The sequence below is a fragment of the Megalops cyprinoides genome, chromosome 16 (assembly GCF_013368585.1).
Source record: "Megalops cyprinoides isolate fMegCyp1 chromosome 16, fMegCyp1.pri, whole genome shotgun sequence".
NCBI classification, from domain to species: Eukaryota; Metazoa; Chordata; class Actinopteri; order Elopiformes; family Megalopidae; genus Megalops; species Megalops cyprinoides.
In genome coordinates, this window is record NC_050598.1 from 19433228 (window position 1) to 19461219 (window position 27992).

The 27992-nt window shown below is 41.9% G+C and overlaps 3 protein-coding genes across 6 annotated transcripts; 1 reads left to right on the plus strand and 2 right to left on the minus strand.

The window, feature by feature from the left end:
- Window positions 1-1059: 1059 nt before the first annotated feature.
- On the minus strand, window positions 1060-9825 carry pld7 (phospholipase D family, member 7). 3 transcript variants are annotated; one of them, XM_036548266.1, is made up of 12 exons: window positions 9683-9825; window positions 8879-9022; window positions 6315-7445; window positions 5472-5653; window positions 5066-5249; window positions 4726-4840; window positions 3522-3649; window positions 3187-3390; window positions 2849-2988; window positions 2503-2668; window positions 1973-2072; window positions 1060-1620 (listed from the first exon to the last, which is right to left on the minus strand). In XM_036548266.1, the coding sequence occupies exons 1-12, from the start codon at window positions 9761-9763 to the stop codon at window positions 1415-1417; spliced, it is 2781 nt and encodes a 926-aa protein (XP_036404159.1). In that variant the 5' UTR covers window positions 9764-9825; the 3' UTR covers window positions 1060-1414. The 3 variants fall into 3 exon arrangements, with proteins under 3 accessions (XP_036404159.1, XP_036404160.1, XP_036404161.1); XM_036548267.1 differs by lacking the exon at window positions 9683-9825 and adding an exon at window positions 9449-9600; XM_036548268.1 differs by lacking the exon at window positions 1060-1620 and having other exon boundaries at window positions 1996-2072; window positions 2503-2550.
- A 1086-nt stretch (window positions 9826-10911) lies between these two features.
- On the plus strand, window positions 10912-16616 carry gpr137 (G protein-coupled receptor 137). The gene is made up of 8 exons (XM_036548967.1): window positions 10912-11070; window positions 11722-12852; window positions 13233-13282; window positions 13660-13891; window positions 14441-14590; window positions 14722-14850; window positions 14985-15100; window positions 15376-16616. Exons 2-8 carry the CDS (start codon window positions 12475-12477, stop codon window positions 15470-15472), a joined length of 1152 nt encoding a protein of 383 aa, XP_036404860.1. The 5' UTR covers window positions 10912-11070; window positions 11722-12474; the 3' UTR covers window positions 15473-16616.
- A 347-nt stretch (window positions 16617-16963) lies between these two features.
- syvn1 (synovial apoptosis inhibitor 1, synoviolin) lies at window positions 16964-27930 on the minus strand. Of its 2 annotated transcripts, none has more exons than XM_036549012.1 (17): window positions 27352-27930; window positions 25978-26016; window positions 25209-25352; window positions 24412-24504; window positions 23988-24140; window positions 23827-23875; window positions 22590-22693; window positions 21915-22041; window positions 21684-21783; window positions 21359-21424; window positions 20893-21009; window positions 20495-20652; window positions 19997-20149; window positions 19256-19393; window positions 18713-18896; window positions 18271-18383; window positions 16964-18080 (listed from the first exon to the last, which is right to left on the minus strand). In XM_036549012.1, exons 3-17 carry the CDS (start codon window positions 25338-25340, stop codon window positions 17905-17907), a joined length of 1863 nt encoding a protein of 620 aa, XP_036404905.1. In that variant the 5' UTR covers window positions 25341-25352; window positions 25978-26016; window positions 27352-27930; the 3' UTR covers window positions 16964-17904. The 2 variants fall into 2 exon arrangements, with proteins under 2 accessions (XP_036404905.1, XP_036404904.1); XM_036549011.1 differs by having other exon boundaries at window positions 25209-25355.
- Between the last annotated feature and the right edge of the window lie 62 nt (window positions 27931-27992).

The following is a 27992-nucleotide window of genomic DNA, read 5'->3' on the forward strand; positions in this document are numbered from 1 at the left end:
ATTTAAGACTAAACATGCCCAGATCAACTACTATTTCAACATGTCTGCTTTTCAGTGTCCTTTCTAGGTACTGTGAGATGACAGGCTAAAATACTCTTCTTTTAGTCTAATAGTTCTTATCTGCTAAAACACACTTGATGAGTTACCCACATGGTCCAAGTTGATAACGATGACAAGTAAAAGTGAGATTAGACAGCACAGTAAATAGTTTCCTATCTTACTGAAAATCTCACTTCTAAGAAAAGATCACTTGGAAAACATTTTAAAATCTCTACATTACCAGTCTTTGTAAGGAACATAGGTAGGCTGCTTCCCCATATTAGCAAACAATGTGCTGAAACTGCAGTTCATAGCACCTAAGCTGTACTGTTAATGGTGTGCAGAAAAGAGTGACCGTAGAATAAAAGCATCCAAATGACAACAGACCTCTACAGCTGTCCATGTGAAACAGCAGGAGTGAATATTTCACATTGCCATGAGCTCACACAAAAGGACAAAAGGAGCAGTAGCATCATTTCAACTCATTTCCTTCTTTTAAAAATCAAATTCACAAACTTCACTGCCATGTGTCACTTACAAATCCAAAAGTTTGATGACACCAATGACTTTCAGTTTTACCAAAAATAGTAAACAGCATAAAAAAACAAATCTTGTACATTTCATTGTGTACTGCACTTTTGCCTCTTATTCAAAGAACTGAGTTAAGTTTTACAATTTACCTCTCCTTTCCTCTGAAAGCTCTTGCTCCTTCAATATTCATAAACAAAACAATGTTCCTGTAAGACCAATATAGTTTCACACTGATTATTTTTTACATGGCATGTATGAGTGACACCCTTGCAGCAGTGCTACCTCTTTCCCAAAATCACCTACTCACTTATCTTCACTAATAACTTATACTTTCTACCCTCCACTTATGTCTCATGTTCTCAACCCAATACAGCCTTGAGTGGCATAAAGTCTGGCGCGGGTGGATTTCCATCCATAGTTTGTTCATTCACTTCAAAGTGATATAAGTCAAGAATAAAGAAAATGCCAGCTAGAAATCATTACAAAAAATCCTTTTAATTCCACAACGGCAAAAATGTAAACAAACAAAAAAGGAACAGAAATATGTACAATCTCGGCTAGAATCAATTTGAAATAAAATGCTGGCTTGAAACAACTGACTGAAACACCAGGTTCCATTAAATGCAGACTTGTAAACTGATTTTGCAGCACTAAAAAACAGCTACTTACACCACCAAGGACAGAGTTCAAAGTACGCAATCAAGCTGAGCCAGCATGCAATTGGCTATGGTCAGTAATATTTGGACAAAATGCTCTAGATGCCTGTATGTTCATTAATGCCTGTTTGAGACTTTTGAATTGCAAGCGTTTGTCTCCATTACCTATGCGCTGCGTGCATATATACCTATGTGGCTTTGTGTTTACCACACCGTTCCACATCATCATGTGAGAGCTCACGGGCATATTCAGATTTCCAGTCCCTCTGGAAAACCTCCTGCAGCTGGCTCTGTACAGTCTGCTGGCCTTCTCCCACATCAATGCCCGTCTGATTCACCACCAGCCCCACACCAGCAGTCTGGGTGAAATAATTTGCAGACCAGTTGGAGGTTCCTGAGGGTTGGGGAGAACACCAATAAGAATAAATAAAGCACAAATGTGGATCAGCTATAGATTGTTAGTTATCATCATTAATTGGTCCTCAGCAGTTTGCCTTACATTATAATAGTCTTAAAATGTACATGCCTAACAGTGTAACCATAAAGGCAAAAAATCTAAACATTAGTAAAACCAATACGTAAACTTAATTGATAAAATACTATGCATACACATTAAAAGCATTCGTGTTATTGCAGAAATCATCGAACAAATTTGTGGAATTTATGTAGAATGATTCCATTTATGGAGCTGAATGTCAACCAAGAAAATTCAGTCTAATAAGTGTGTGTCTAATGTTCTTAGATACCTATGTAGGCAGCTCTGTCCGTCACCATGTACTTGGCATGGTTAACTCTTGCAAAGGGAATCTGCTTCTGCTCCTCAGTGGAGGTCACTTCAAACACTTTCTGCACATCAACAATAACATTAATACATTAGCCATTCGCTTCTTCAATAAAATAATAAAACCCTGAGAGAGTATTCAGTCACATATATCAAGACCTTAATAAATGTATCTCAAAAGGCCCTTTACATAGTGTGTTCTTAATATGTCTAACTTAACTCTTACCCAATAATCACTTATTGTAATAAGTACTTACTGTCCTTTAGAATTTAAAATACATAAGAGGACCTAATAAAATCTATGTATGACATTCTAAGCACAAACCACTAATAATGAAAAGAACAGGCTAATGTGCCCTTGAAAACTACAGGACCTACTGAATAACAAGGGCCAGATGGATGAATAATGGAAGAGGTAAAAAAAAAAAAAAAAACAAAGACAAAAAGAATAAAAGAAAAAAGATCAATCTATGTGCTGGGAGGCTGCCAACGCACCACTCCAATGTTGCAGCTCAGGGGAGGCTGGTTGAGTATGAGAAGGGACTGCAGGAAGATGAACATGGATCTTGAGGAATGTGGCCAGCAACTGACCAACATGTTCACTTCAACTCCCCTAGCACACGCTGCCGCTCTTAGGGCAGAGTCTATTGCAGGCCAGAACCTTCAGGAGCAGTCAAGAAGAGTAAATGTATGGTTTCATTGTGAATGAAGATAAGTAATTATATACGTAAGTAAGTAATACAATTAGGAGACACTTCCAGTTTGTTAAGCAAAATATATTAAATCCTACCCAATGTCTGAATCAGATAACAATTGATTGAACAATTTATAACAGCCTGACCTGGGTGGGTTTGTAAACTCAGAGAAGGGGAGGTAGTCCATGACAGAGATGAATATGAATTTCTGTGCGTCAGAGATGACAGACAGGATGGCGGAAAGATCATCTGTGCGTCCTTGCGCCGACAACTGAGGAGGAGCGCTCTAGTGACAAAGAAACAGTTTATCAGCTACAGGCCTAAATGTACACCCACATACAAAGCGACAGAGGCCCCCTCATTATACACCCCACACAAACCGAATTTCACCCAACGACAGTGAATTAGAAACAGATGTACAGTCAGTGCCGGACAGATAAAACAGGCAATTCAAGTCAGTGGGACAGACAGTGGTGTTACTCACAGACAGGTAAACACGTGCAGGGACGTTGTTGAGCTTCACATGCAGGGGTCGGTCTGAGCTGGAGAGAGCAGAGTATCTGGCGGGCCAGTAAAGGGGCAGGGAACCCCGTTCCTGAGAGCCTACGTACCAGTACACCCCAAAAACCCGGGACAGATCCTGTGCCAAGCAGCTGCAGTTTCCCACCGATACCCCCAACTCTTTCACCTAGGTGCACAGAATGAGGAAAGTGGGAGGCTAAAGTCTTTATGCTGACTCTAGCAAAGGTAAAAGGCTGATAAGGTAGACTCAAAAGACCAGCAGGCTATGGTCTTGGGAGAACAGCAATGTAGGAATACCTGTGTGAGGGAACGCCAGTCCATGTTGGCACTTCCTAAATAGACATGCTTATTGTCTACCACCCACAATTTGGTGTGAATGATGCCCCCGGTCAGAAACTGAAGGTTCACTCTCCGTACTTCCGCACCTGTAGTTAGGACACATACAGAGAAGCGGACACAACTCATGACAACAGGGACAGATTGGGACAGAGAGCTGGCATTCCAAATTAGTAGTTACTTATATACATACTTAACTAATTTGGACATGACTATGCTTGTATCTGATTTTTTTGTAAACAGTGTTAAAAAGACATACTTGTATTATAGACATACTTGTACTTAATAATTTAATACAATTTTACACTGAACACTCAAGTAACTGAATTTCTGATTATGATTCATATGCAGCTTTTCAGAAGACTTTCATAATATGCAGGAAAATTACTCTACAACATAACAGACAGCAAAGAATATTTCTAAATGCAGACTAACAATGGAAGAGGCAGGCTAAGACCTCTCTTTTATGCCCTAAAGCAAGTAGGCCCTGATTGCAAGATATCAATACGCTTTCTCAGTAAACGACAAAACAGATAGTTCCGGTCCTGCATTCTCATTTTGGTTTCCAGGCAACCCATGTTGCTTATGTTAACAATAACAACACAGCTATATGATGACGTTTACGTACCTACCAATATTAGTAAGTATCAGTAACCAACAGAAACCAGCTATGACACCACAAAGCGCATAGTTTCAATTATATCACTTGCCAGAATGAGATAAGCATATTCTCATAGGCAAACAATTTCACCCCTACAGGGCTGCAAATGAACTAAGCTCAACACTACAGGATTTATTTTCTACAAGGCCGTGCAAAGCGCAAAATGGCAAAGGTAAGTCCAACAGTATGAAAGCAATGTGGGGCTGATCTGTTCGTGAGCTAAACAAGTAAGCCATTTAACTCACCAAATTTCACAATGTGCTATCTCACCATTTTAACATTTTCTTTGTTAATTTGGATTCATTAGCTAGCACAGCCATTTCTAGTAACTCTGGGAACAAGGATATATGCCACAGTCAATTAAAAAAATTAAACATTCTCTTTTAGTTCAAAAGCTGGTAAAGCTGTGTGGCGCTTGCTACTAACAGCATCACAGTTGTGTTGCAGTATGTGCTAAACAGAATTCAGTGTTATGTTACAGTTGTGGCAGTAGTTTCCATGTACCTGTTGCGTTAAGTTCTTTGGTATCTTGGGGGCAGGACTCAGGGCCATTAACAGCAATCTGAAGTTTAACCCCTCTGGATTCAAGTTTCATCAGTTGGTCAAATATTTGTTCACCCTGTGAAGTACACAAGTACAGTCATCTGACACTGGAATAAGTGAGAACAAGAATAATTAGTGGCTAGTTCAAATGCATACAGTATCCATTACTACAGTCTGCATCTTTGACATTTAAAGATGTAAAAATATCCTGATAGAATAGGATCATGCATATGAAGAAACTAAGAAGAGACTGAAGAACTCAGAGCAGATACACTGGGACATTGACTGCCTGCTCCCTCACCTGCAGGGCACTCTTCTCTGTCAGGTTCAGGTCTGAGGCTCGGAGGGTGAGGTAAAAGGCTGCGATGCTGACAGTGCTGTTGGCTTGGTTCAGCATCTGGGCCCAAGTCTGAGAGATTGGGGGCAGTATGGGAGACCCAGTTGGGAATTCCAGCCCCTCAGGAAGACTTTCCACTAAGGCAAAGCTAATCACCAGGAGACAGGAAAATGCAGGGACGTAGGCTTCAGAATCAGCTACAGGAACATTAATAAACTACGACACACCTGCTATCCAAATCCTTATGCAAATGAGAGCATTTTCATATCAACATAAACACTATCCAATGCCATATCCCTCACAGTTGACATTCAGCGTTTTTGCATTGGCACACAGACACCAAGCTCATTGTAACCTGATCTTCTCTCACCTGCAATCTGAGGTGCATGGCTCCCGAGCTCCCCACAGGCCCTCCAGACTGCTCAACTCCAACTGCTCCAGCAAGTCTGACACAGATGCAGGGGTCCCATAGCACCAGAGGTGCAGTCCACACCCACCCACGAGGAGCAGCATGGAGAGGAGGAAGAAGAAGGGACAGCACCGCCACCCACTCTACAGATAGGAAGAATAAGGGGGTCATCTGCTGAAGATACTGTAACAGAGGTGCAAATACACCACCTGCCCACAACTCCTCTGTGCAACACTTCAACTTCAGAGAGTAAAAAAAAAACTACAGCATGAAATGAAATGGTCAAAAACGTAAAATGCAAATTATGACTCCAGGGAAGTGTCCAGGCAAGGGCAGACTTTTAAATGCCTAGGAAATTCTCACAACATGACTTCATTAGATAGATACAATGACATTGTACAGGAATGCAAACTTCACTACAATGATTGTCTAGTCTGCTTACCGGCAGACATTGTAAGATGCACATGAAAGGCAGGCAATGTGATGGAAATTTCAGCAACAGCTAACAGAAATGTAACCACTAGTGAGTGGGGGCACTGAAGTCCACCTGTCCATGTGTGATTAGTACAGGAAAGATGGAGCACTGCTGATCAATAGCCAGGGATACAGCAGCAGAGCACAGTCAAGAAAAGGTCTCACCTGAAGACAGAGAGAGGCTCCACCATGGAAGCTATGTGCAAGTACACAGCATAACAAAGGAGAGACAGAGCAATAATAAAGAGCTAGACTTAGAGTAAAGCAGAGAAAGAATAAAGTGAGTAATTCTAATGGAGTGAAACAATGTGGCAGACTTAAGTGACAAACCTTTACTGGTGGTTGAGTCTTTGCCAAGCTCAGATGTGCAGGTTGGTCTGAGAGGACTGTGGCTTTCCCAACCTCTGACTTCAAGACCTGTCTTCTCCTTGACGGTTTCTCATATGCCACTTTGTCTCTAGTAGATTTCACCCCAGCATCTCCTCCATCAGCAACTACTCTGGAACTGAAAACTGTCTTGTCATAGCCAGATTCACCCAGGGGTTCCTTAGTCTCCTTCTCCCCATCCTTCAGGCCCAAGAATTTTGCATCTGCTCCCCTGAACTTTGGCTTAGACTCGTCTTCTTTTACATCAGACTCAAACATGGACTCTTTATTGTGCTCTCCCATTTCCTCAATTTCTACCACAGGATGCACCATCTCCTCCCCAGACTCCACCTCCTCTGAAACTTCAGCCTTCGGTCCCCTCTCTTCTGTTGATATCTGCTCCTCAAGAAATGCTACGGTGCTGGAATCTGTCCCTGTCTCCTCTTGGGTCTCCAGCCCTGTCTCCTCTTCCTCCACCTGTTCATTTTGTCGGGGGGTAACACTAATGTCAGTCTGAATGGTGTGGTTTTCAGCAGCTTCTGACAGATTAGGGTCATGGGCTCCTGCTTCCATTCTCAGGGCTGGACGGATAGAAATGACGATGGGATGACTTTCTTCAGGGTCGGACACACTAGCAATAGACTGGCCAGCTGTCATGTGACTGGGGGAGTGACTCCTTTTATGGGAAGGGAGGGGAACATCCAAGGGGATGGTGCCTGTGTGTGGCAGGGCATCAGTGCTGCCGATGGGCAGTCGTGCCAAAGGAAGAGGCAGAGCAGTCTCGCGGGTACCGTGCCCTTTCACCCTGGATGAACTTCCACTGCCACTTCCCTTGCCCCTAGCCTGGACTGGAAGGCTGGAGGCTGGAGGTGGCATGGATGACTCCGGACCTGGGCCTGTGGGTCGCTTTCGGGCCACCGAGCTTTGGAATGTGGGGATTCGAGAAGCTGCATGCTTTCCAGCTTTACGGATTTCGTCTTTTTCTCCATCTTCTTTTTTTGCCTTTTCCTCTTTCTCTCCATCATCATCATCATCATCATCATCATCATCATCAAGCTTCAGTCGATTCAATACTACAGTGTAATATCCAGGACTCTATATTTGGCAAAAAGACAACCGCCGTTGTAAATCAATGCAGCACAATCAATGGATTTTCAAAGATATAAGTCACCAGTTTGTTGCCATAACCAATAACATTTATCTGTATAAGGTAGGAACTTGGGTTATTTAATGAAGAATGCCCTTCATTTTATCCATTTATTTTTGATTACATATATGTATTTAACAGAAAGATAAACTGAATAAATTATTAATTTTGTATGAATAAATGAGGGACAGATTGTACAGAGCTAGTTTTAACTGCTTTACCAACCACAGGACAGCAAAACATGTCTGTGTTAAATTATATTTAAATTTTCAATTAAAGTCATCTTTTAGATTGCATTATTCATCAAGGGTAATCTATTTTTGTATTTTAATGCTTTGACATTTCTTGAGTTCTAGTACACCTAATTGAAGATCACCTATATATCACCTGACTCTGTACGGTTTTTCGCTTGTGTTGTATTGTACCTCACTTGTAAGTCGCTTTGGATAAAAGCATCTGCCAAATGAATAAATGTAAATGTAAATATAAGTAAGCCTTCTCTATGAACTACTCAAGCAATCTCATCTGAAACAACTACACTGACCAGAAATGTATAACACTCCTAAAATTGTGTGCTACCTGTGTCAATAGAATTTAATCACATATTTAAAGTGAGAATTAACACAGAGTTAATGTCATGATTAGGCATATTAAAGAGTTAATTGATAACATGTTCTTAACCGAAAGAGTTAAGAAGAGTTATGTAATATGTTAAGACTGTGTATTAAGGTTAGTGATTGAAGAGTTGGTGGTTCAGTTGCCATTTGCACAAACTACTAAGATACACAGGGAGCCCATCTGTAGGCTTCTTGATATGCCTAGTGATATTTTATTATGCCAACAGACTACATACATTTTAATTGCACAGTTTACAATATACAATTATTGTGTTATTTCAGAGAGGCACCAGTGTGACATACTTTTATAGGTACATTTTTTGTCATTTGGAATTTGTCTTATTCAAAGTGACTTGCACAGAACAAGAACAACAAGATGCAACTAGTGAACTGGCATGAAAGACTGTACTAACTGGAAGCAACTGACCACAGCTAAATGTGTGCCAACTAGTGCTGTGACAACTATTGCATACATGCTTCAGTAAGTACACAAATGCCACAAACATGCAATAAGACATACTCTATAGCATACCGTAAAACATGCCCTAAAAGACTATATAAATATAGGCTAAGTGCTTATGCTTAGATAGGGGGATTAAGATGGAGCCTGAAAAGGTGGATCTACAGCCCACATCAGAATATAGCCAGGGACCCACCTGTCCAGACCACTTTGGGAACTGTACATAATTTGTATTAATTTAAAAAACTTAAAATAAAATCATTTTTATCCTTTTCGCCACCATATTAATGGGGGATTATCTTACCATGCCCATTTGAGCTAGATGTTCCCTGGCACTGCTCCCTTCTGCAGACTCTGGGTGGGGTTGAGGGATGCTGGACGTGTCGGTGGTGTTAACTTGCTCACTCAACTCCTCTGCCAGGGTCTCCTTTTCTGCGTCTTCCGTGTCCTGTGCACATGGAGACAATTTTTAAAAGCATTCTTTGTATTCAGGTTAACCATGGCTGAATCTTAAATGAAAGAACCGCACTGCGTAATATGAAAAACAACGATCTGGGACAGGCTAATACAACATTGGCAGCTAACCAACAAACAGGCTTGTACTAACGACATTTTAGTTTACTACAGGTTACTAACGGTATATAACAAACACCGAGTACAACAATAAACATTTAAGTGACTACCAAGGTAACTTTAAAACATAAACGCTGCTCTGAATTTAAAGACTGTAGCCACTTTATTGACTAGCTAGTACAGTTCCGGTAAATACCATAAGCTAGCTAATGTTATCCTGTGAGCCGTTTTTGAGCAGGACTGCGGAATAAGGCGGTCTTTGAACGAGCGAGTTATTTATATTTCTAACATGCAGACTTACCATTAGTGGATGTAAAGCAGACACCTAACGTTGAGTAGTCTATCTAGTTGTTACGGGAGACAAGAAGTCTCCTAGTTGACTAGTCTAGTTAAACAAGATTAACTATTTAGTTTTATGACGGAGTGCTCCGATGCTGCTGCTAGCCTAGCGCCTCTCTGCGACGTGGCTATGAGAACCCAATGGAAAAAAGCAAAGCGGAAAAAACGACTGTAGCCCGAAGATTAAAATACCCACCTCCAAGACTGGGTTGATATTTCTGAGACGAGCAGACCGTCGAAGCGGCGTTTCCACTCTAACCGAACGCCTTCGACCCATTATTAGTTTATGCAAACAAAAACTAAACGCTCTAATAACTTATGCAAACCTGTTAGCCGATAGCTAAATATTAGAGCTTACAGTTATAGTACTATCATTTGAAAAATAATTGGTAGCTATAAACAATGGATGGCAAACTGCTTAATATTATGGATTTAAAAAAGCAATCCTGTTCTGAATGCAGACATGGAATGCATTGTATATTTGCCTTAATGTAATCAGACTAGACAAAAATGCACAAAATTAAACTGGCCGCGGTTTCCTGTTCTGACTGACAATTGGCGGCTTTTTCACGCTCAGGACGAGCCGATAGATAACAACAAGCAGTGCACCCTTGTGGTGATCCACGGAATCGTGGATCTTTTGTTCCAAGTAACACAAAGATGCTTGACAGTTTAACGTTTTGATAGTTCCTTGTTTAAAGCTGTTTGGTCGATATTGGCGTTTTTATTAATCGTGTCATCAATAATTTTACCCAGCATGTGGAATTAAAATTGACCTGTTGGACATACTAATCAGTGGAGTGGTGTTGCAACAAAGACATGCACGAATATTTATGTAGTAAACATTAGCTGGTCAGTGCAACTGGTTTGAAAAATCTATGTACTTTTGATTTCCTAGTGGTATCACGGCAAATCAAATAGAACAATAAATGTGCTGGTGATGGGCCCTACATGTAACAGTGTATTTTTTAAAGTATTTACCTAAACCAGCGTGGACACGAAGACTGTACTGTTACAATTTGAGTGTAATTAAGACTCCATTTCAAGACTCCATACCATTTCGTTTCATTAAATAATAGTTTCAGCACTATTTTTACTCGTATTTTTATACGGATTGTCCCGTTACACTGTTGGCTTCCATCTTAAACATAAGTTGCAATCGCCAGCTATTATCCTCAGATGATGGGTAGCTTTTTCACCTACGTTTTCACAAAGCTGAGATGTACGCGACATAGTATGTGCTAGTATATTCTACAAGTCAAGTGAAAACTGCAAGTGTGTCCGGTTCTCGTGCTTGTTTACTGTACCACTGGTATTGCGCCTGCGCAGTTCTGCCAAACCTGTCAAAGGACAGGCGACTTTGGGATTCATAAAACTCATCTCCGCTGTCAGCGTATCTTATGCCGATCAGAAGGCCATCTCATGCGTCGACGAGTAAGCTCTTTTGCGCAGTTGTGAAAGAAACCTACATTGCGATGTGTAGATAACTCCTTAATACACGGAACAACATTTCAAATTTCACCAGGAGGTGAGAGAACGAATTAGTTTTGGGGCACGACAACTTCCTCCCTGAAATTCAAGAAGGTAAAGCAAGATTATTCACTTTTTGACAGTTAGCGACCTAGCAATGACTTGGTGTAGGTATTATTCTGTTGCGTCTTGTCCGTGAACAACTGATTACTTCGGAGAGCCGTGGCCAGCCCAATACAATCCTTTGCCGTTTAGCTAGCTACATTTGCTAACTTGCAAGCTAGCTAGCTAAACAGCAAACGATTGTATTCAACTGGCCACGGCTCTCCGAAGTAATCAGTTGTAATCAGTTCGACAACAACATTTCATTGCATATTGGTCGTGTTTTATCTACAATAATATAAGTTGGATAGGGAAAACAGTTTGTAGACAATCGAACTGATTTAGCTAGGTAGTTAACTACCTGTTCAGTTGTCAGCAATCTCTACGTTTATTTGTTGGCTAACTATTACATAACCGAAGTTAGGTGTTGTGAGGCAGGTAGCTGGTTAGTTACCTGTTTCGTCCCAAATCAGGGCGGGTTTGAAAACTTAATGTGAGCTGACTTGCTTGTTCCATAATCTAACGTTAGCTTGCATGCTAACGCCAGTTACTTGGCTTTAAATGATGCGTTTGTTTAATTTTCTATGTAGCTTGATAGGTAGCTGTTCTAACTATTTAGTATGTCAGCATCACACGGTATATGGAATATTTCCTCTCTCCCAGGTACATCTATTTTTACACCAGAGGAATAAGCTGATGCAGAAGAATGCTCCAAACGTGACTGAGTGTATATCCTCAGATACGGATGGACAGCGCCGAGGCCATTGCTTTTTCTGCGGATACTGCAACAGCTCATTCTCTGTTGGCCTCCCGAAAGAACAGTTCCGACAGAGACAGACCGAAAAGGGATCACATATCTGCCAGAAGGAGGACAACTGCCTGAGAAACACATCCACTGTCTATGCTTCTGCTGTTTACGAGTTTCCTTTCTTGCATAACCATCTACTCAGTACTTCATCGCCAAGCGAAATAGTTCACATTCATTGTTACATATAGCTAAGTTACCATACTGCATTTCTGAACAGAGTGGGGTTTTTTTAACCTAAGCATTGTGTTAAATTCATATGCATACAGCCAAGAGTAGAACTGACTAGTCATTACCCTATTACACTCATACAGGAAAATTAGCAGAAGACAAACATTTAAAATATTACACTGCAGGCTACCGTACCTCTTGCATACATTACTGCCTCCCTCTGCTATTTCCCATCGTACCTTCCACTCATACCTGTCAATGATTCTCTTCCCTCCCCTTTGCATCTATCCATTCCATTATTCCTCTTTTCTTTTAAAGCTCCCTTAACTTCTGTTTATCTGTCCGCCAGATAACTTCTTACCCGTCAGTCTCTCTCAGCTACTTACCTCATTTCCATCTCACGCTGAAAAACAACTGAGATTTTCTCTCATTGGACCTAAATGGACATCCCAGAGGCCCTCCATTTCCCCACCAGTTCTTCCCTCCCCACTCCATCCCCACTTCGCCCAGCTGTTGCCCCCTCCGTGAAGCAGGGGGTCACCATCCTCTACACCTGTCTTTACGGCTCCCTCTTCCTGGTGGTGTATGTCCAGCTGTGGCTCCTGCTGCTGTACCGGCACAAGCGCTGGAGCTATCAGAGCGTCTTCCTCTTCCTGTGTCTGTTCTGGGCTGCACTTCGCACCACGCTCTTCTCCTTCTACTTCCACAATGCTCTGGAGGCCAACCACCTTCCCACGCTGGCCTACTGGCTTCTCTACTGCTTCCCCGTGTGTCTGCAGTTCTTCACCCTCAGCCTCATCAATCTCTACTTCACCCAGGTGAGAGCCAGGTTTGGGGGCGTTACCCAGGTTAACAGGCAGGTAAATGAAACAGAAAAAGTGCAATGAATTTAATGTTGGCTAATCTGTATCAAAGTCATACCTTGTTAATTTTGAAATTGTAATGTATTTTGATGCAGGAGCCATTTGAAACCTCCAGAGAACGTTTGGATACTGAAATCAGATTTTCAAGTCTGTTTTTTACCAATGGCTGTAGCAAAACTTTCTTGCTTACATGGAATTTGTCCCTTGGTGCTTCAGATCTGAATTTGAGTGTAGAGTAGGTTAAAGGAGAGCTCTGAAGTATGGGTGTGTTTACTGTACAGTCAATCTGGTCAATGTTCCATTCTTTGTTTTTCTCTGTGTCTCTATTTCTGCAGGTGTTGCTAAAAGTACGGGAAAAATTCAACTCTGCGCCAAGCAAAGGACTGTGAGTTCACACACATGTGCACACTTGCATAAATGCTTACCTACTGTCATGGTTACTGCCTGCCCGAACTGAACTGGAAGACTTTACAGGCTCCTATGTGTGTCTCTTCCATATTCCAAAGTGTATTATTTTCTTATGTAGTTAGCGTGTGCTTTGTGCTGCGCATTTATATGACCATGGCAAATTGTCTTTGTCACAGTTGTCTTTGACAAAATGTTTTTGATCAGATATGATTGACAGAAAGTAGACAGGCACAGAAAGGTATATTTCAAGGGGACAGGTGTTAAGATGACTGTTATAGCTTGTGTCACTGCAAGCGGTGTCTTTGAGGTGTTGTCAGATCAGTTCAGTTTTGCTGCTATTTCTCTGTCTTTCAGGTCTGTGGCTCGCTTTGTCTATGCAGCCATGAGCGCTGTGTTCCTCTGCGTCAACGTGGTGTGTGCTGCTCTGGGGCAGAGGGGCGGTGGAGGGGACCAGGCCTGGAGACTCGTTCTGATTCGAGTGCTGGTCAATGACCTGCTCTTCATTCTGGAGGCCGTGGCCCTGGCCGCTTCCCTTCTCCTCCTCACCCGTTTTGCACCCTCCACCAGCCCATACCTGCACAGCAAGGTAACTGCCTTCAGAGAAGCACACATTCATTTATTGTGAGCCAGCCCCGGGTATGATGGTGAGTCATGGCAGAAGCGATTGTGTTATACGAGAAAATAGTGTAGCCAGGAAGAATCTTCTTCTGTGCTTATTCCTTGGTGATATGGACAGTAGCACATGCAGTTTTTTGTTACATGTTATTGATATTTCAGGATAGAAAATAATCATTTTACCTCTCCTGCTGTATGTCAGTTCCACAGTGAATAATCAGCATTATCATCTTGCAGTGGTCATTTCAAAACAGAAATTACAGAAAACCAAGCATCAAAAAGCCAGCAATAAAAGGCACAGATTTGGTGGGGAATGTGTCAGTTTTTTATGAACATGATACAGGCAGGAATTAGTAGTACCAAAAAACTGTTCTGGGCTTTTAAACACTTGAGCATAGTTTTTCCAACAGCAGTATTGGCTGGCAAACCTCAGACAGCAACAACTGGTCTGTTGAAAACCAGCAAAACAGGCTAGTGTTCATAATGGTGCCCTTTATGACTCTTTGTCTCTTTCCTGCAGGGCACAACAGTTTGCCGAACAGCTGCGCTGGGTACGGGTGTAATTCTGCTGTTCTCCAGTAGGGCTTGCTACAATCTGTTCGTGCTGATGCTGTCTCAGAACCACCGGGTGGAGTCCTTTGACTATGACTGGTACAACATCTCTGACCAGGTACACAAATACACTGATCAGGACATTGTCATAAATTGACACAGATGTTAATTTTGGATCAGATACCCTTTTTGTTGAATTTCAGAAAACAGGGGGCACCAGCTAAATGTCCAGTAACCATTCTCCCTCAGGCTGACCTGCGCAGTGAACTGGGGGACAGGGGCTACCTGGCATTTGGAGCCATTCTCTTCGTGTGGGAGCTGTTACCCACAAGCTTACTCATTCTCATCTTCAGAGTGCGGCGGCCCCCTCAGGAGACAGTCAGTATCTTGGGCTCCAATCTTTGTCTCCATTTTTCCATCTGCATTTCCTGTATAATCATGTCTTTATTCTCAGTTCCATCTTACTTTCTGATATGCCTCACTTCTCCTTGCTCTCTCTCTGTCATCCTCAGGGCTGTAATGCTGTGATCAACAGCCACAGCCATCGCTCCTACTTCTTTGATGATCCCAGAGGGATGGACAATGACCTGGGAGTCCCCTGGACTCAGAGCACACTCCCACATAACAGGTACGCTGACCAGTAATCCTTGCTCTGAGGCTGTATTTGACATTGGTAGTGAAGTATGTGGTGATCAGTTTGGTGGGATCGTGTTTTCATTCATATGCGTTGACTCCTGCTAACTGTATTGCCTCATGTCTAAAGCATGTCTTTCCTTTAGTATTCATTTAGTTTTTTCTGTAGTTGAAAATAATGGTATATTTTATCAAAATGTATCTGGCATATATTATGAATACACATTACATTCTGTTCATTTAATACTGGTTATCCCTTCTTTCCCTCAGCTGGTTTGGACCCAGTGAGACAGAACCCCTTCTCTTCACCAGGAATACTGACCCAGCCAATCGGCACCACACCCTCTATTCCACTCCGCAGAACTGACCAACCACATTGAGATGGAGTAAAATGTCTCAATACTTGACTAATCGTGACCTCTCTTTTTACTATAATCCTATGGAATGGACCAACAGGAGTTAAAGGTTACGCTCCTGTTCTCCAGACTGACCACTGAAAGACAGTATTTGCACTCCTGTTTTTAAAACTGACTATCTACCACTGGACTTATGTGTCTGTTGCCAGCAGGATGGCCTCCACAGACTCTGCATTAGTCAGTTATAATACTCAAGGCAGCCAAGAAAACTGCTTAAGACAAGTGAATACCAAAACGATATTTCACACAGCACACTGGTCAAATCTGTCTCTCCCCAATACAGAGGATTTGTATTTTTGAGAGAATATTTTTGAAACAAAGGGAGGAAGCCTGCTCTACTCCCATGTTTGAAACTGAATTTTTTGTAATCGTTCTGAAGTTCAGAGTCACAAAAAAGCAATGCTTTTGTAAGGTTTATGTCTTCCAATTTCTGACAAGCTGATGGGGTGCCTGTGACAACTGCCAGTTTACTGTGTTTCCAGTAAGCAATATCCTGTCCAAAAATGTAATCTTGGCTGTGTCTTACTGTTCCTTAAGTGTCAGCTAAAAACCTGTATGTTCACTTATGTAATCTAACAAGTTCCTGACTAGATACATTCTTTCTTTCATTGCAGTTGTGGACCAAAAACTGTCCATTTCAAGTATGTTTTGAAATGGCTTCCTTTGACTGTGGGACAAAGGGCAAAAACCAGCAAAGAACAAGAGAGATTACATAAAACACTTTCCCATTAAATACAAAAAATGATGTAGCACAAGAAATATGCCACATTGTTTGTGATTGATATAGTCAGTCATAAAAATAAGGTATGGTAGATTTTAACCAATTTTAACTAAAATGTTTCTTTTTTTGCCCCTCATTAAACTTGTTCAAATTGCACATTTTTACTATTTCAAGAATTATTGCTAACAATGGAATTGCATTGTTTTTGTGAGACAATTACAACATACATTGTTGTGACTGTTTGGGTAAAGAATGAATGAGTGCATATAAGTTCACAGTAACTACTGTTTTCTGTGGTGTTTCTACATAGGACCAGGGCTCTGTAATAGTTTTTTTAAGAATAGCTGTTGAATGTCAAGTCTCTTAAAAAGTAAATGGGAATAAATGTTCTTTAACCTTTAAAGCTTTATATGTAATTTTATATTCATGTAAAATACAAGGTTATATTTTAAATAAAGTTTAAAATAGATCTATCAACGACTTCCCTTTGAAAGTGTTCTAACTCAGATACTATTGTCAGGTGACCTGACCACATAGGTGACATTTTCTACATTTCCCACTGCAACTGGAACCCATTATTGTTTCACAGATGATTTGTCACAAATGGGAGAGGTACATATCAATTTAAGCACAGGGACAGGACACTCCATCAAACATGTACTCTCACACAGCCACATTTTCATTTGAACTGTTTATTCAGCAGTATGTACAGATTCTCCTATTAAAACTCTTTATACAGTATGTACAAGTTAAATTAAGCCTCCTCTTTACTCATTTCCTTTGAGCTAAAGAGCTCTGCACACACAGCAAAGCCCATATCTCTCCAACATCATGGAGGAAGAAAAACAAAATGGGCCAGGGAAACAGGCCTCTGCAGTTCTTAGTCCATAATTCTAAACTCAAACCCAACTGGGAAGACTCTGCAGCGCAAAGCCCTGTCTCATTTCAATTTTTCTATGGACAACAGGCCATTTGCATCTCAGACTGTAAAGCAATAGGAAAAAAAGAAACAATCAATTGAAAAAAAATATTTGCAACTCAGATTCAGGAGAAAAAATAAGACAAATGTAAATGTTGCCCTTTCCACTTGGGGATGCCTTCACAGGCAAAGAGCAGCATACTCCATTTGCAACCCAGAAACATGTAACTTCTTGTGACCAGCGGGTGTCACTGTGGAGCACTTCAAAAAGATCTTGGAGCATCCAACACCCATGTGTAAGAATCAGACTAAAACGCATTTGGTGTTTTGACTGAGTTTAACATAAATATTCAGTGTGGGTGAGGGGTACAGGAGACACAAGCACACACAGCCTAGCAGACAGAGTACGTGTTTATCAGTTTTAAAAAATTACAGTGGCAATTTGGAAACAGTCTCACAATTTGTTCCTATGTAAAGCAAGGCCTTGTTTGAACACGTTTGAAACTGAATGCAAGAATATTGAGTCTGCAGTGCCTAACTGGATCCTCCTGTAGCTGAATATGTCACATTTGTGCTACCGCACCGTGTGTGAATCAGGGCTGGCGTCTGTCAGTCCATCTGTATGTCAGTGAGTGTTTTGGTGTGTTTGTCTGTACTCTGTGCCAGTCAGTGTCTGTATTGGCCGTTGCTACGTCCCTTAGTCCGTTTTTCAGAATGGATCAGTCAGACGTGGTGGCTGCTCATCAGTGGTCAGGAGGTGGGGCAGTGTCCAGCTTGCGAAGGCGCCGTCTCCTGAGTTCAGCAGCATTTGGCGCTCCGTCCTCTACGTCTTCTCCCTCATCCTCCCTACTTTCATCTCCTTCTCTCTCCGTGGTGGAGTCTGGAGGGGAGAAGCCAGCTGCCCCATTGACAGATTCACCTGAGACAGAAACAGAAAAAAAACAAGAGGGCTAACCACACGCAAATAAAATTGGCTTGAGAAATGAAAATATTAACAATGAAAATATTGACAACACCCCTAATTCCCCATTAACAGTAGAAATTGCTAGGATTACCACCCATGTTGTACTCCTAACCCTGCCCCACTCTTCTCCCTTGCTGTGACTCACTGCTTTGAGTGCCATTTTCCTGGGTGCTGTCCTCAGTGCTGGCAGTTGGGGGCGACGCGTCGGTCCGGGCTGCCTCTGCTGCCTCACTACTGGCGGTCTCAGACCGTGGGGGGCTATATAAGAGAGGACAAGATAACTTCCATGAACCTAATGAACTGCAGACTATGGCTGCATTAGCACAGGTGTACGTTATGGATCTTCTGTCAACCAAGGCAATAATACTTGACAAATGTATTACAGTATTACAGCAAAGGTACATTATGAAGTATAACCAGGCATCACAGTGGCAAATCACTTAAAGGTATCTGTATCTAGCCTTCATATAGTATATAGTGTCACTATATTCAGGTTTTAAATGGGACTATGCTGCTTTAATCATTTTCATTACAGCAGAACGCTGTGACCGGAGATGCTGTGCTTGAGAGAGCCGAGCGATTCGTACCTCAGTGTGGCCACAGTAGTGAGGTAGTGATGGATGTTGAGCATGGCGGCGTCCAGCAGTGTGTGGATGTTGTGGAGACACTGCAGCCTGGCCTCCAGGCCCCGCCGGCCCTCCTGTTCCAGCTCCCGAAGCTCCGCCTCTGACAGGGTAGACAACGATGCTGGAGGGGGTGGCATGGACGACACTAGGGGAAAACAGGAAGAAAAAATATGGGTGTTGGAAGGTGCTAAGAAGAAACTATTACTTAATGTTTTGGTTTTGAAAAAATCGTCTCCCAACTTAGAGTGGGGGGGGGGGGGGGGGGGTTGTATCTTCAAATGACTTTTATTGTAAATGTATTTTACTTTTTATGGTCATCACACCTGTATTTGATAACCCAATTAATCACCATGGCACAAGTGTGTCTTTTCTCTCTCTCTCACACACACACACACACACACACACACACACGCTCCACCTAAACCAAACTGTTACTCGAATAATCCAAACAACAGAGCTGAAAATGGCCTGGTAGTGGCCCTTCAAGGACTTGAGTGGGCTTACCAAATGGTGGAGGTGGTGGTGGCATGGCCATCCATGGGGCAGATGGAAATGGTGGGGGAAAGGAGAAGGGGAATCCTGGGATAGAGCCTCCAGGTGGGGGTATGGTGTCAGTGCCAGGCTGGGATGAGCGGCTGGTGCCTAAGAGACAGAGACAGAGAGGTCAAAACAAACATTACATCATTACTCTGAAACTGGCACATGGCATTTTCTCCTAATATTTATGCAGTTCCTCGTTGAGATAAATGTTCATTTGATGAAAATCGAGATTACTTCCACATATACGATCAGTCACACCAAACTGCTATTTTACACCTGTATTTGTGAGAAGAGGCAGCCTGGGGGAATTTACTTCATAGCTTATTTAAATAACGTTGACTGTCATTTGTATGAAAAGACAAAGGTAAACACCATACATACGTATGACCTGCTATTTATTACTTTTGCCAAATTGTTACATAAGAAATCATTAGAACGCAAAGATGAGACTAAATTTAAAATCACCTCAAAATGCATGTAATGAGGAACTGAAATTTCAGGAGTGTGGGAAAGGTCCCAGTTCCCCAATGGTATCATTTACTTCTGCTTTGTCTCCATTATTCCATTCAGCATAGATCAAACCTTTAAATCTTCAAATCTGTCTGGACCCCAAGACAGCCTCTGTAACCGTTTCTCCCTCACACTCTGGTCAAACAAGTCTGTTTGAGCTCAGGGTGCCTGTGAGAGTGTGTTTAAAAGTCTCACCAGCTCCCTGAGTCTGGGCTCCCTCAGTGCTGGTCTGGGGGGACTCTGCAGGGCCTTGGGGACCAGGGGCAGCTGCAGGTGGGGGCGCCCCAGGGAAGGGGCCCCAGAATGGGAAAAGTCCAGGGGGGAATGGTGGCATCACTCCAGGTGGCACTGAAGAGGAGAGCGGAACACACTGTCACACCAGGGGTCATGCCTACCAACTGTCTGGATGTTAGCTGAACATCTAATTTCCACTAGATCAGTGATGTAACTTGATCTTATCACGAACAAATACTGTACACATAAAATATAAATCACTCCACTCCAATATAACCATGACAGATGGCTAGAGAAAATACTACATTTTGACCCCTACTTTATATATGCTGACTAATCAAAAAGCCTTCAAAATGCACTTACATGCCTGTTGTACCTAATAAATTACATCTACCAGATTATTGTTTAAAAGGCTTTTAATCACCTCTTTCTGATTTTTCATCACCGGCTGTCACTCACCGTTTCCAGGGGCTTGGACCGGGGGATTGACAGGTGCAGCCGGAGCTGCAGGTTGAGCAGGGGCCGGCGCTGGCGTCTGATTGGGCAGTGACGCACGGAGAACGTCCATGCGGCAGGTAGGACACGTCTGCTGTCTCTGGAACCAGGAGCGAAGGCAGCTAAAACACAGGGATGAAGAATGAAAGGACACGGTCACCTTGTGATAATATCCAATTACATCATGTCTGACCCTATCAAATGCATGGTGTTTAAGGGGCTTCTCCCATTGCATGGGTGTCAAACTAAATCATGTGGTAAGATACAGCAAATCTGAGATGTCAGCTTATTTATACATGCACGGGACTAGTACAAACTCAGTCTGACGTCTGTGCATTAATGCAAAAGTCCATCAGAGATACCTGGAGTGGAAAATGTGATTGCAGGGCAGTTTCTTGGCTCCGGTCACCATTTCCTCCCGGCAGATGATGCACACGTTGTCAGTGGCCTGCAGGTCCTCTGGAGTGGCGTCTGGGTAACTGCAGGGAGACAGAAAAATAAAAATGACAAATTAGGAGAGATGGATAGGGCTGTTGGAGGGCAGGAGTCGAGTACATTCCATTTACTGAAAGAGCAAACGCATGCAGGTTCAGACTCAGCCACCATTAACCCATACAATATGCTTATATTTTGGATAAAAAAAAAAGTGAGCTTTTGACACAAATTGAATTGACTGTAAACCCCACTAGCTGTTTTCCATGATATCTCCCCAGTGAAAAGTTTAACATGTGAGTAACACGGGAGAAGTGTGCCATGGTTCAGGGGCTGGACTTGTCTGATTTCCACGTAAGGTTACATAGTAAGTATTTACACATGGGTGGGACTCACAGTGTGTTCATGTTGCGGATGGCTCTCCGAGACATGATCGCATCAGTGACAGCTTTCTTGAATTGCCTGGGAGGTGGAGAAGGAAGGAGGAAGAAAGAGACTAACGCCTTCAAGGCAAGCTCACGTGAAAACATGGCAATTTTGGCCACCGTACATATGAGATTGCCCGTTATAATTACTGTGACCCATTTGAAATTTAATCAACACATGAGTACATCAGTCAGTGTGTCGTTACACAAGCATGTGAGCGTGCGTCAGTGAGTGTGTCATTATGTAAGCATGTTTGTAAGTCTGGTATCTGGTCTGGTGTGAGTGTGCCGCTCACCTCATGGCCAAGTACATGGGGCGAATGGCAAAGAGAGGGAAGGTGTGGACTTTGATCATAATAGTCATGAATGCCATGTACAGCAGAACCTTGATGAAGCCTGGAATAAAAATGACGAGAGTTACATGTCTATTTATGCAAAGTATTGCTAAACCAGGTCTGGCATGCAGAGGTTTAAGCATTGTGAGAATTAAGTCAATATGCCTTAGTAATTGTTTAATAGTGCTGTACCAGTGAAGAGTTCAGTGTAGAGCATGTAGACTGCCTTGTTGTCCCAGGGATTCTCGCTCTGTAGGTCTATCGTATGGAGGGTGTATTTTATGAAGGTTGTCAGGACCATGGTCATCAAGATAGCATACTGAAAAGACAGAACAGCAGTCTAAATGTCTAAAAGTTTAAACAGGAAAACCCAGGCAGCAAGATTAGCTACATAAATAATCAAAACTGATTTTAACATTTTAAGGGAAAAATCACCATATTTGTGTAACTCTGAAATACAAATAGTTAACTTTAGGTGAATTCATAGATTAATCTTAAGAACCATTTCTGAGTGATAAGACACTGTACACTCTACTAAAATCCATGCCCATGGTAAGTTTAGGTTTATTATAATACAACTACTTTATAGTTTAAAGCACGAATCTACCAAACAAGACAGTGAAGATAATGATAATCGTACTGGATGTTTGTGCTTTTTGTATCAAAATTACTACTGCCACATCATTTTTATCCCTACTTAAAAATGCACTCAAGACATACAATGTGCCTGAAAACAATCAATGGTGCCCGACAGATAAGACGACAACCTCCATTAAACCGTTAAGCTCTGAGACATACGGCATTGCCCACATGAGGATATGGGTAGCAGTCTGCTCCAACACCCACGCACAGCAAAATCTCACCAACCTCAAACCCAAAGACCAGCTGGACTGATGCTCCTCGTGTGATAATGCTGTGACAGGCATGATTGACGAAGAGGAAGTCCAGAACTCCCAGCAACACCATCAGAGCTGTGAGAGTCACAGGAAAGTTGGCCACAGTAAGACCAGCATCAACACTTATGTTCCTGCCACCCCTGTCAATCTTATATGTTTCCTTATCCTTATATGTCATGCAACATATAAGCTCCATCTTTTCATGGAGTTTAAGATTTAAGATCATGTAGCATTCCTTTAACAGTAAGGTTGTCTGAATAAAAAGTTAATACCAAGAAATCAAGTGTTTAGTCTTCTATAGTATTGCAGTTTGCATCTGAAAAGCTATTGTTTAATCCAGTGTTTCACCTACAACTGAACAGTAAAACCTGCCTATGTCTATTTAAATTTGGAATGTAAATTGGATCTCTGCACACTAGTCATCAAGATTACGTCCACTGAATCTGCATGTACTGTGTCAGCACTGATTTTCATCTAAAAAGCGGTGCACAGCTGCAGATGAGTTAAGACGTCTCATCTGAAACTATTACGTGGACCAGTGAGACGGAACACTTCAGAAATAAGATGCAGAGTCACCGGGGTATGCACCTACAACAATGGGATTTTACAATATTACTGTGAGCAATTACAGGTCAATTATTAAAGATAACTGGCAATCAAAAAAACACAAAACAATGGACCTTAAAAACTTTCAACTGCACTTGGCATAGGAGAGCATGCGATAATATTACATTGTAATATCAGTTAATCATGAGTCCGGATCTCTGTAGTTCATCTTATTTCCACTGCACCTGCAGTCTGAATATTTGCATACATCTAAAATAGCAACTTGTGCTTTTCCGTTTGTTCTTAGAGCTTTGGGGAAATGCATCATTGCCTAAATATACGATATAACAGCACTTAAGTCACCTATAATCAATTATGAATTACTCTGAACAGAACTGATCATAACTTGCCTTAAATGGGTGGATATCTTCACACCATAGTAACTGCCTGCATGCTGGCTCTGACATCGAGTGATCAGGTTCTCATTCAAAAAAGTCTTACCAGTTTTACCACTCTAAAGTTCACCACACAATATATGGTGAAGTGCGCAATGACCATCTACCACAAAAAAAATGAAACGGCTATGAATAGTCATTCACATTAGTTAATGTTTATGTGACAGCTGAAGATGCCAGTGAAGACTGCAGTCAGCCCATACTCACACAACACTCTGAAGTGGAAGATCCAGGAGATATTGGGACTCCTCTCCATCTGAGGGAGAGAGACAAGAACAGATATTGGACTTCACAGTTTCAGTTATGCTCAGCTGCCTTTCCACGGGTCTCTGTCTGTCCAATCCCCATCACCCCCCCACATCACTCACAAAGTCCACCCTGTCCTCGGCCAACCAATGGAAGCACTTGAGGAAGAGCAGCAGGGTGAAGAGGGCCACAAAGCGAGGTGAGAAGTCATCTCGGAACACCGTGAAGGCCAAGCACGTCTCTGTCACGGCATACCAGGAGCGCTCGATCAGGTGCTGGGGGCACAGGGAGAGTGGGAGAAGCTTGAAAAATTGTTTGTGTGGGCCAATAGGACATTCATGGGGATGGGGACATAACCAAAGGAAAGCAAGGCTGTAATATCTTCACAAAATGAAACTACATCAATGTTATAACTATGTGCAGCCTTTAACAAAAGCACACAGTGCAGCAGTAACATGGTTAGTGATCAGCAGACAAACTATTCCCTTAAGGGAGAGGACAGTGAGGATGCAGACTGGTACACTGTAACAGCAGATATGCTCACACCTCCATCTCAGCAGCTCGCAGCTGTCCGAAGAAGACCTTGCGCATGAATTTCCCCAACAGGAAGACCAGCACAAACGCCTGGATATACAAAACCTGCCACAGGAGGTGGAAGAGCAGAATAAGGGTCAGGGTAACTGAAAGAAAGTGGACCTCTACCTCACTGTGCAAACAAGGACTGTAAATACTCATTAATAAGATGTTATTCATATAGGTTTTGCCCTTTGTCCTACCAGTAGCAACTAACAGTAGGAGAAACGCTTCACGCAATACATCACAAAAGTAGTTTAACCATACAACATAGTTGCAACTAGTCACACAAAGAACTTAATAACTTCACATTTGTTTGATAGTTAAGGCCTTTTGGTTAATTAACTACTTAAAATGCATGTAAAAGCAAGTCTAATGTTTTCTACAATATAATGTTCTGTGCAGCCAAGCGTAGCTTTATATCAGGGTGTGAAATGAATTTATACAGCAGTCACAGAAAATGAATACAGAGTGGTTGGTAAGTGGCAGTATGAAGTCATGGTTTGAGTAGTTGTTTTGTAAGCTTAAGTTTATCTTCAGGTTACAACACAATAGTCTTCTGCTGTATCCTTGAGCAAGATGCTTTACCAGAACTATATAAATATGGGCCAGTAAATACTGGCCATACATGAATTGAACCCTATCTGACATTGGGAAAATGAAATGAATAAATACATTGAGTGTGTGACCTTCTCCATGGTATACTCTGCTGTGCCCAGAATGTGATGCGTGGTGGCAATGCTGTGGCAATGGGTGTGCTCTGAACTCACAGCCATGCTGGGGCTGCTCTTGGTGAGGTAGACCACAGTGGGATAGAACTGGTGCTTGAGATAGTAGGCATGGGCGACCACTGCCCCAGTCAGGGCCAGACTAGTGGCTGTCACCAGGGCTGCTCGCACCATCCTGTACTCCTCCTGCTAACACAGAATGGGAGAAATATAAACACCACACATATCAATACATAGCACAGTACACACAGCACTGGAAAAGGCACTGGATGTCTGTCTCTGAAGAAGAAAAAAATTGTATCATGCGTATCATAGGTTCACCAGAGTTTTGCTAAGAATCAGCACTGGCCTGATTAAAAAAAATGCATTTTAACCTTTCATTTTAATAGACTGTTAAAGACTGTTAATGTCTGACTCAAATACAATTACAACATACATGAACTCTGAATGTAGTGAAAGTGCAAGTTGCCGTATAACATGTACATTCTGTCAGCTAATATCAGCATGGCAATTAAGTGGAAGTTTTTCCAATGTGACAGAAAGCAAGAACTAGATTCCCTTCTGATCAACAGAACTCACCCTACTGACAAAAATCTTATTAAATACCTTAAGGTATTTGCCCCAACTGGTGTCTTTCATTCTGAAAACTAGGTGAATATAAAAAGCTCACTTATGCATAGAAAGACAAACCTGATCAAAACACAACCGCATATACAGCAATCACTGGAAACAAGAACATGAGAGCAAATGCAAGAAGAAGGTTTAAGGAAAACAGGCCATTTACCCCAGCAAAAGTGGTATTTTTACTTACTCTCTTAGTGCTCAGAAATGGGATCCTGACCTTCTGAAGCTACAATAAATATGCAAAAAAATAAAATCAGCCATTTTTCAGCAGAAGAGCTTCTGGTTAGATCCACTGAAACTTGCCTACAACCTGAAGCTGTTCATGATGTTTAAATGCTACAGCTCACCACTGTACAGCAAATCATAGGTGTTTCAGCAGTGAGCTTGACAAAAGACATTTGGAGCTCAGGTGTCACCTACCTTAATTTTAGGCTTAACCACACAGTTGACTGACATGAATGTCACACTGCAAAAGGCTGCTTTTGCATTTCCAGGAGTAGAGTAGCTCTCATTGTTTCCTATTACAACATGGATGAGGCATGGGAAATCCAAGTATTTGACTAAGATTATGGAACACACGCTTTGTTACTGATAAAGACAGTCAAACAGTGAAGTACAAATAGAATGTTACATATTTGAAATTCACGTCACAACGTTATATCGTTAAGATATACATAATTTAAGCATCCCACGATCAAAATCATTATTCCCGATTATAGAGCAGTGTTAATGACGGTCTATATTGACGTGCATGTTCTGTGCCAACGGAACTACTTTAATGTACTACTCATGAAATAACTGGGTGTCTGAAATAGATTATACAGATGTTTTTAGTTGATACTTTGATACTTTCTAGTTTGATATCTTGCAACGATTTATTACCCTTGCTCACACAAATGTATTGCTGTGAAGAAGACCAGAAATTAAAAAAACACACGTTTTCGGTTTGCAGTTTAAAATTCAATTTATATCTGCAAGCACATCTCCATTGCACCTGCATGGTCCAGTACATCGGAATATCTGTCTGGCTCGCCATGTAACTTACCTACTCCTACACCAGAGGTGACAACATTCAAAACGTCAAAACTAGTCAGCAAACCGTTAACCACATAGATTGCATTACACACCGGGTAGATAGGTAAAGACACAGAGCCACGTAGAACCCGGACGTCTCTGGGCCATCCTTCACTTTGACACAAGGTTACATGCTTAGCTTTGTCATACCTACACAACAACAACACCTTAGCCTATCAGGACAGTCAAAATAACCGTTTGCAAAGAGCAGTAAAATTACTAGTGGGTACCTAGCTAGTCCCTAGAAGCTAACGTTAGCTTTCAAATTCTCCATATGTGCGACTGCATAACTAGCTAGCTAGCTAGCAAGATAGCTACCCTGCTACCTCACGTTATGAATTCTGACAGGCCATTAAGCAAGTTTGCTATGGTTGAGCTGTTGGCCTTTACATGGGTATATAAACAATTTTACTATAATGATGTTACTCGTTTCTGTGCCTGTGCACTATTAACAAGGTTGCTGGTGTGTAACACGGAGACGACTTACCGACTTCAGTCGCTGACGGAATGCGTTTGCTCCACGCTCAGTCCGGGCCGCTCTCCAACGGATCTAGTATGGAAGGGCACAACTGGGAACTGCGAAACCTCCTTTGATGGGTTTCTATATATAATCCTTATCCTTTCTCTTCCAAACCTCCACCACAGTCCCCTGCAGAATTTCCCCCCAACTGTAACAACTACCCAGCTAGCTAACTACGTGTTTATCTTTCGATAAAGCTGCTCAGCAAAGAATGGACACCTCATTTCCGGTACGGCGCAAACCAGTAGCTAATCCCACAGGTTATGGCACTTATTTAGGCATCTCCGTGTAACATCTGATTTAATTCGTTAAGAGTCGCAGGACGTATAATCAAAATTGTAGAAAATATCTATAAACCTCATAACATCTATCATAATATCGGATAAACGCAATGAAAGATTGTCACCGAATGTTGTTTAGGATGTTCTGCATCACCCCTTCTGAGACCGTACCAATGTAACGTTACTGCAAGTTTATAAAGTGCAATAAATTGGGTAACCGGATACCTAAATAATAAATAATAAAAAAGTTGGTAAACTATCATTACCTAAATAAATATGATTTCCCCCTGCTATCACCTTTATTCTTTTCACATATATTTTTCACAT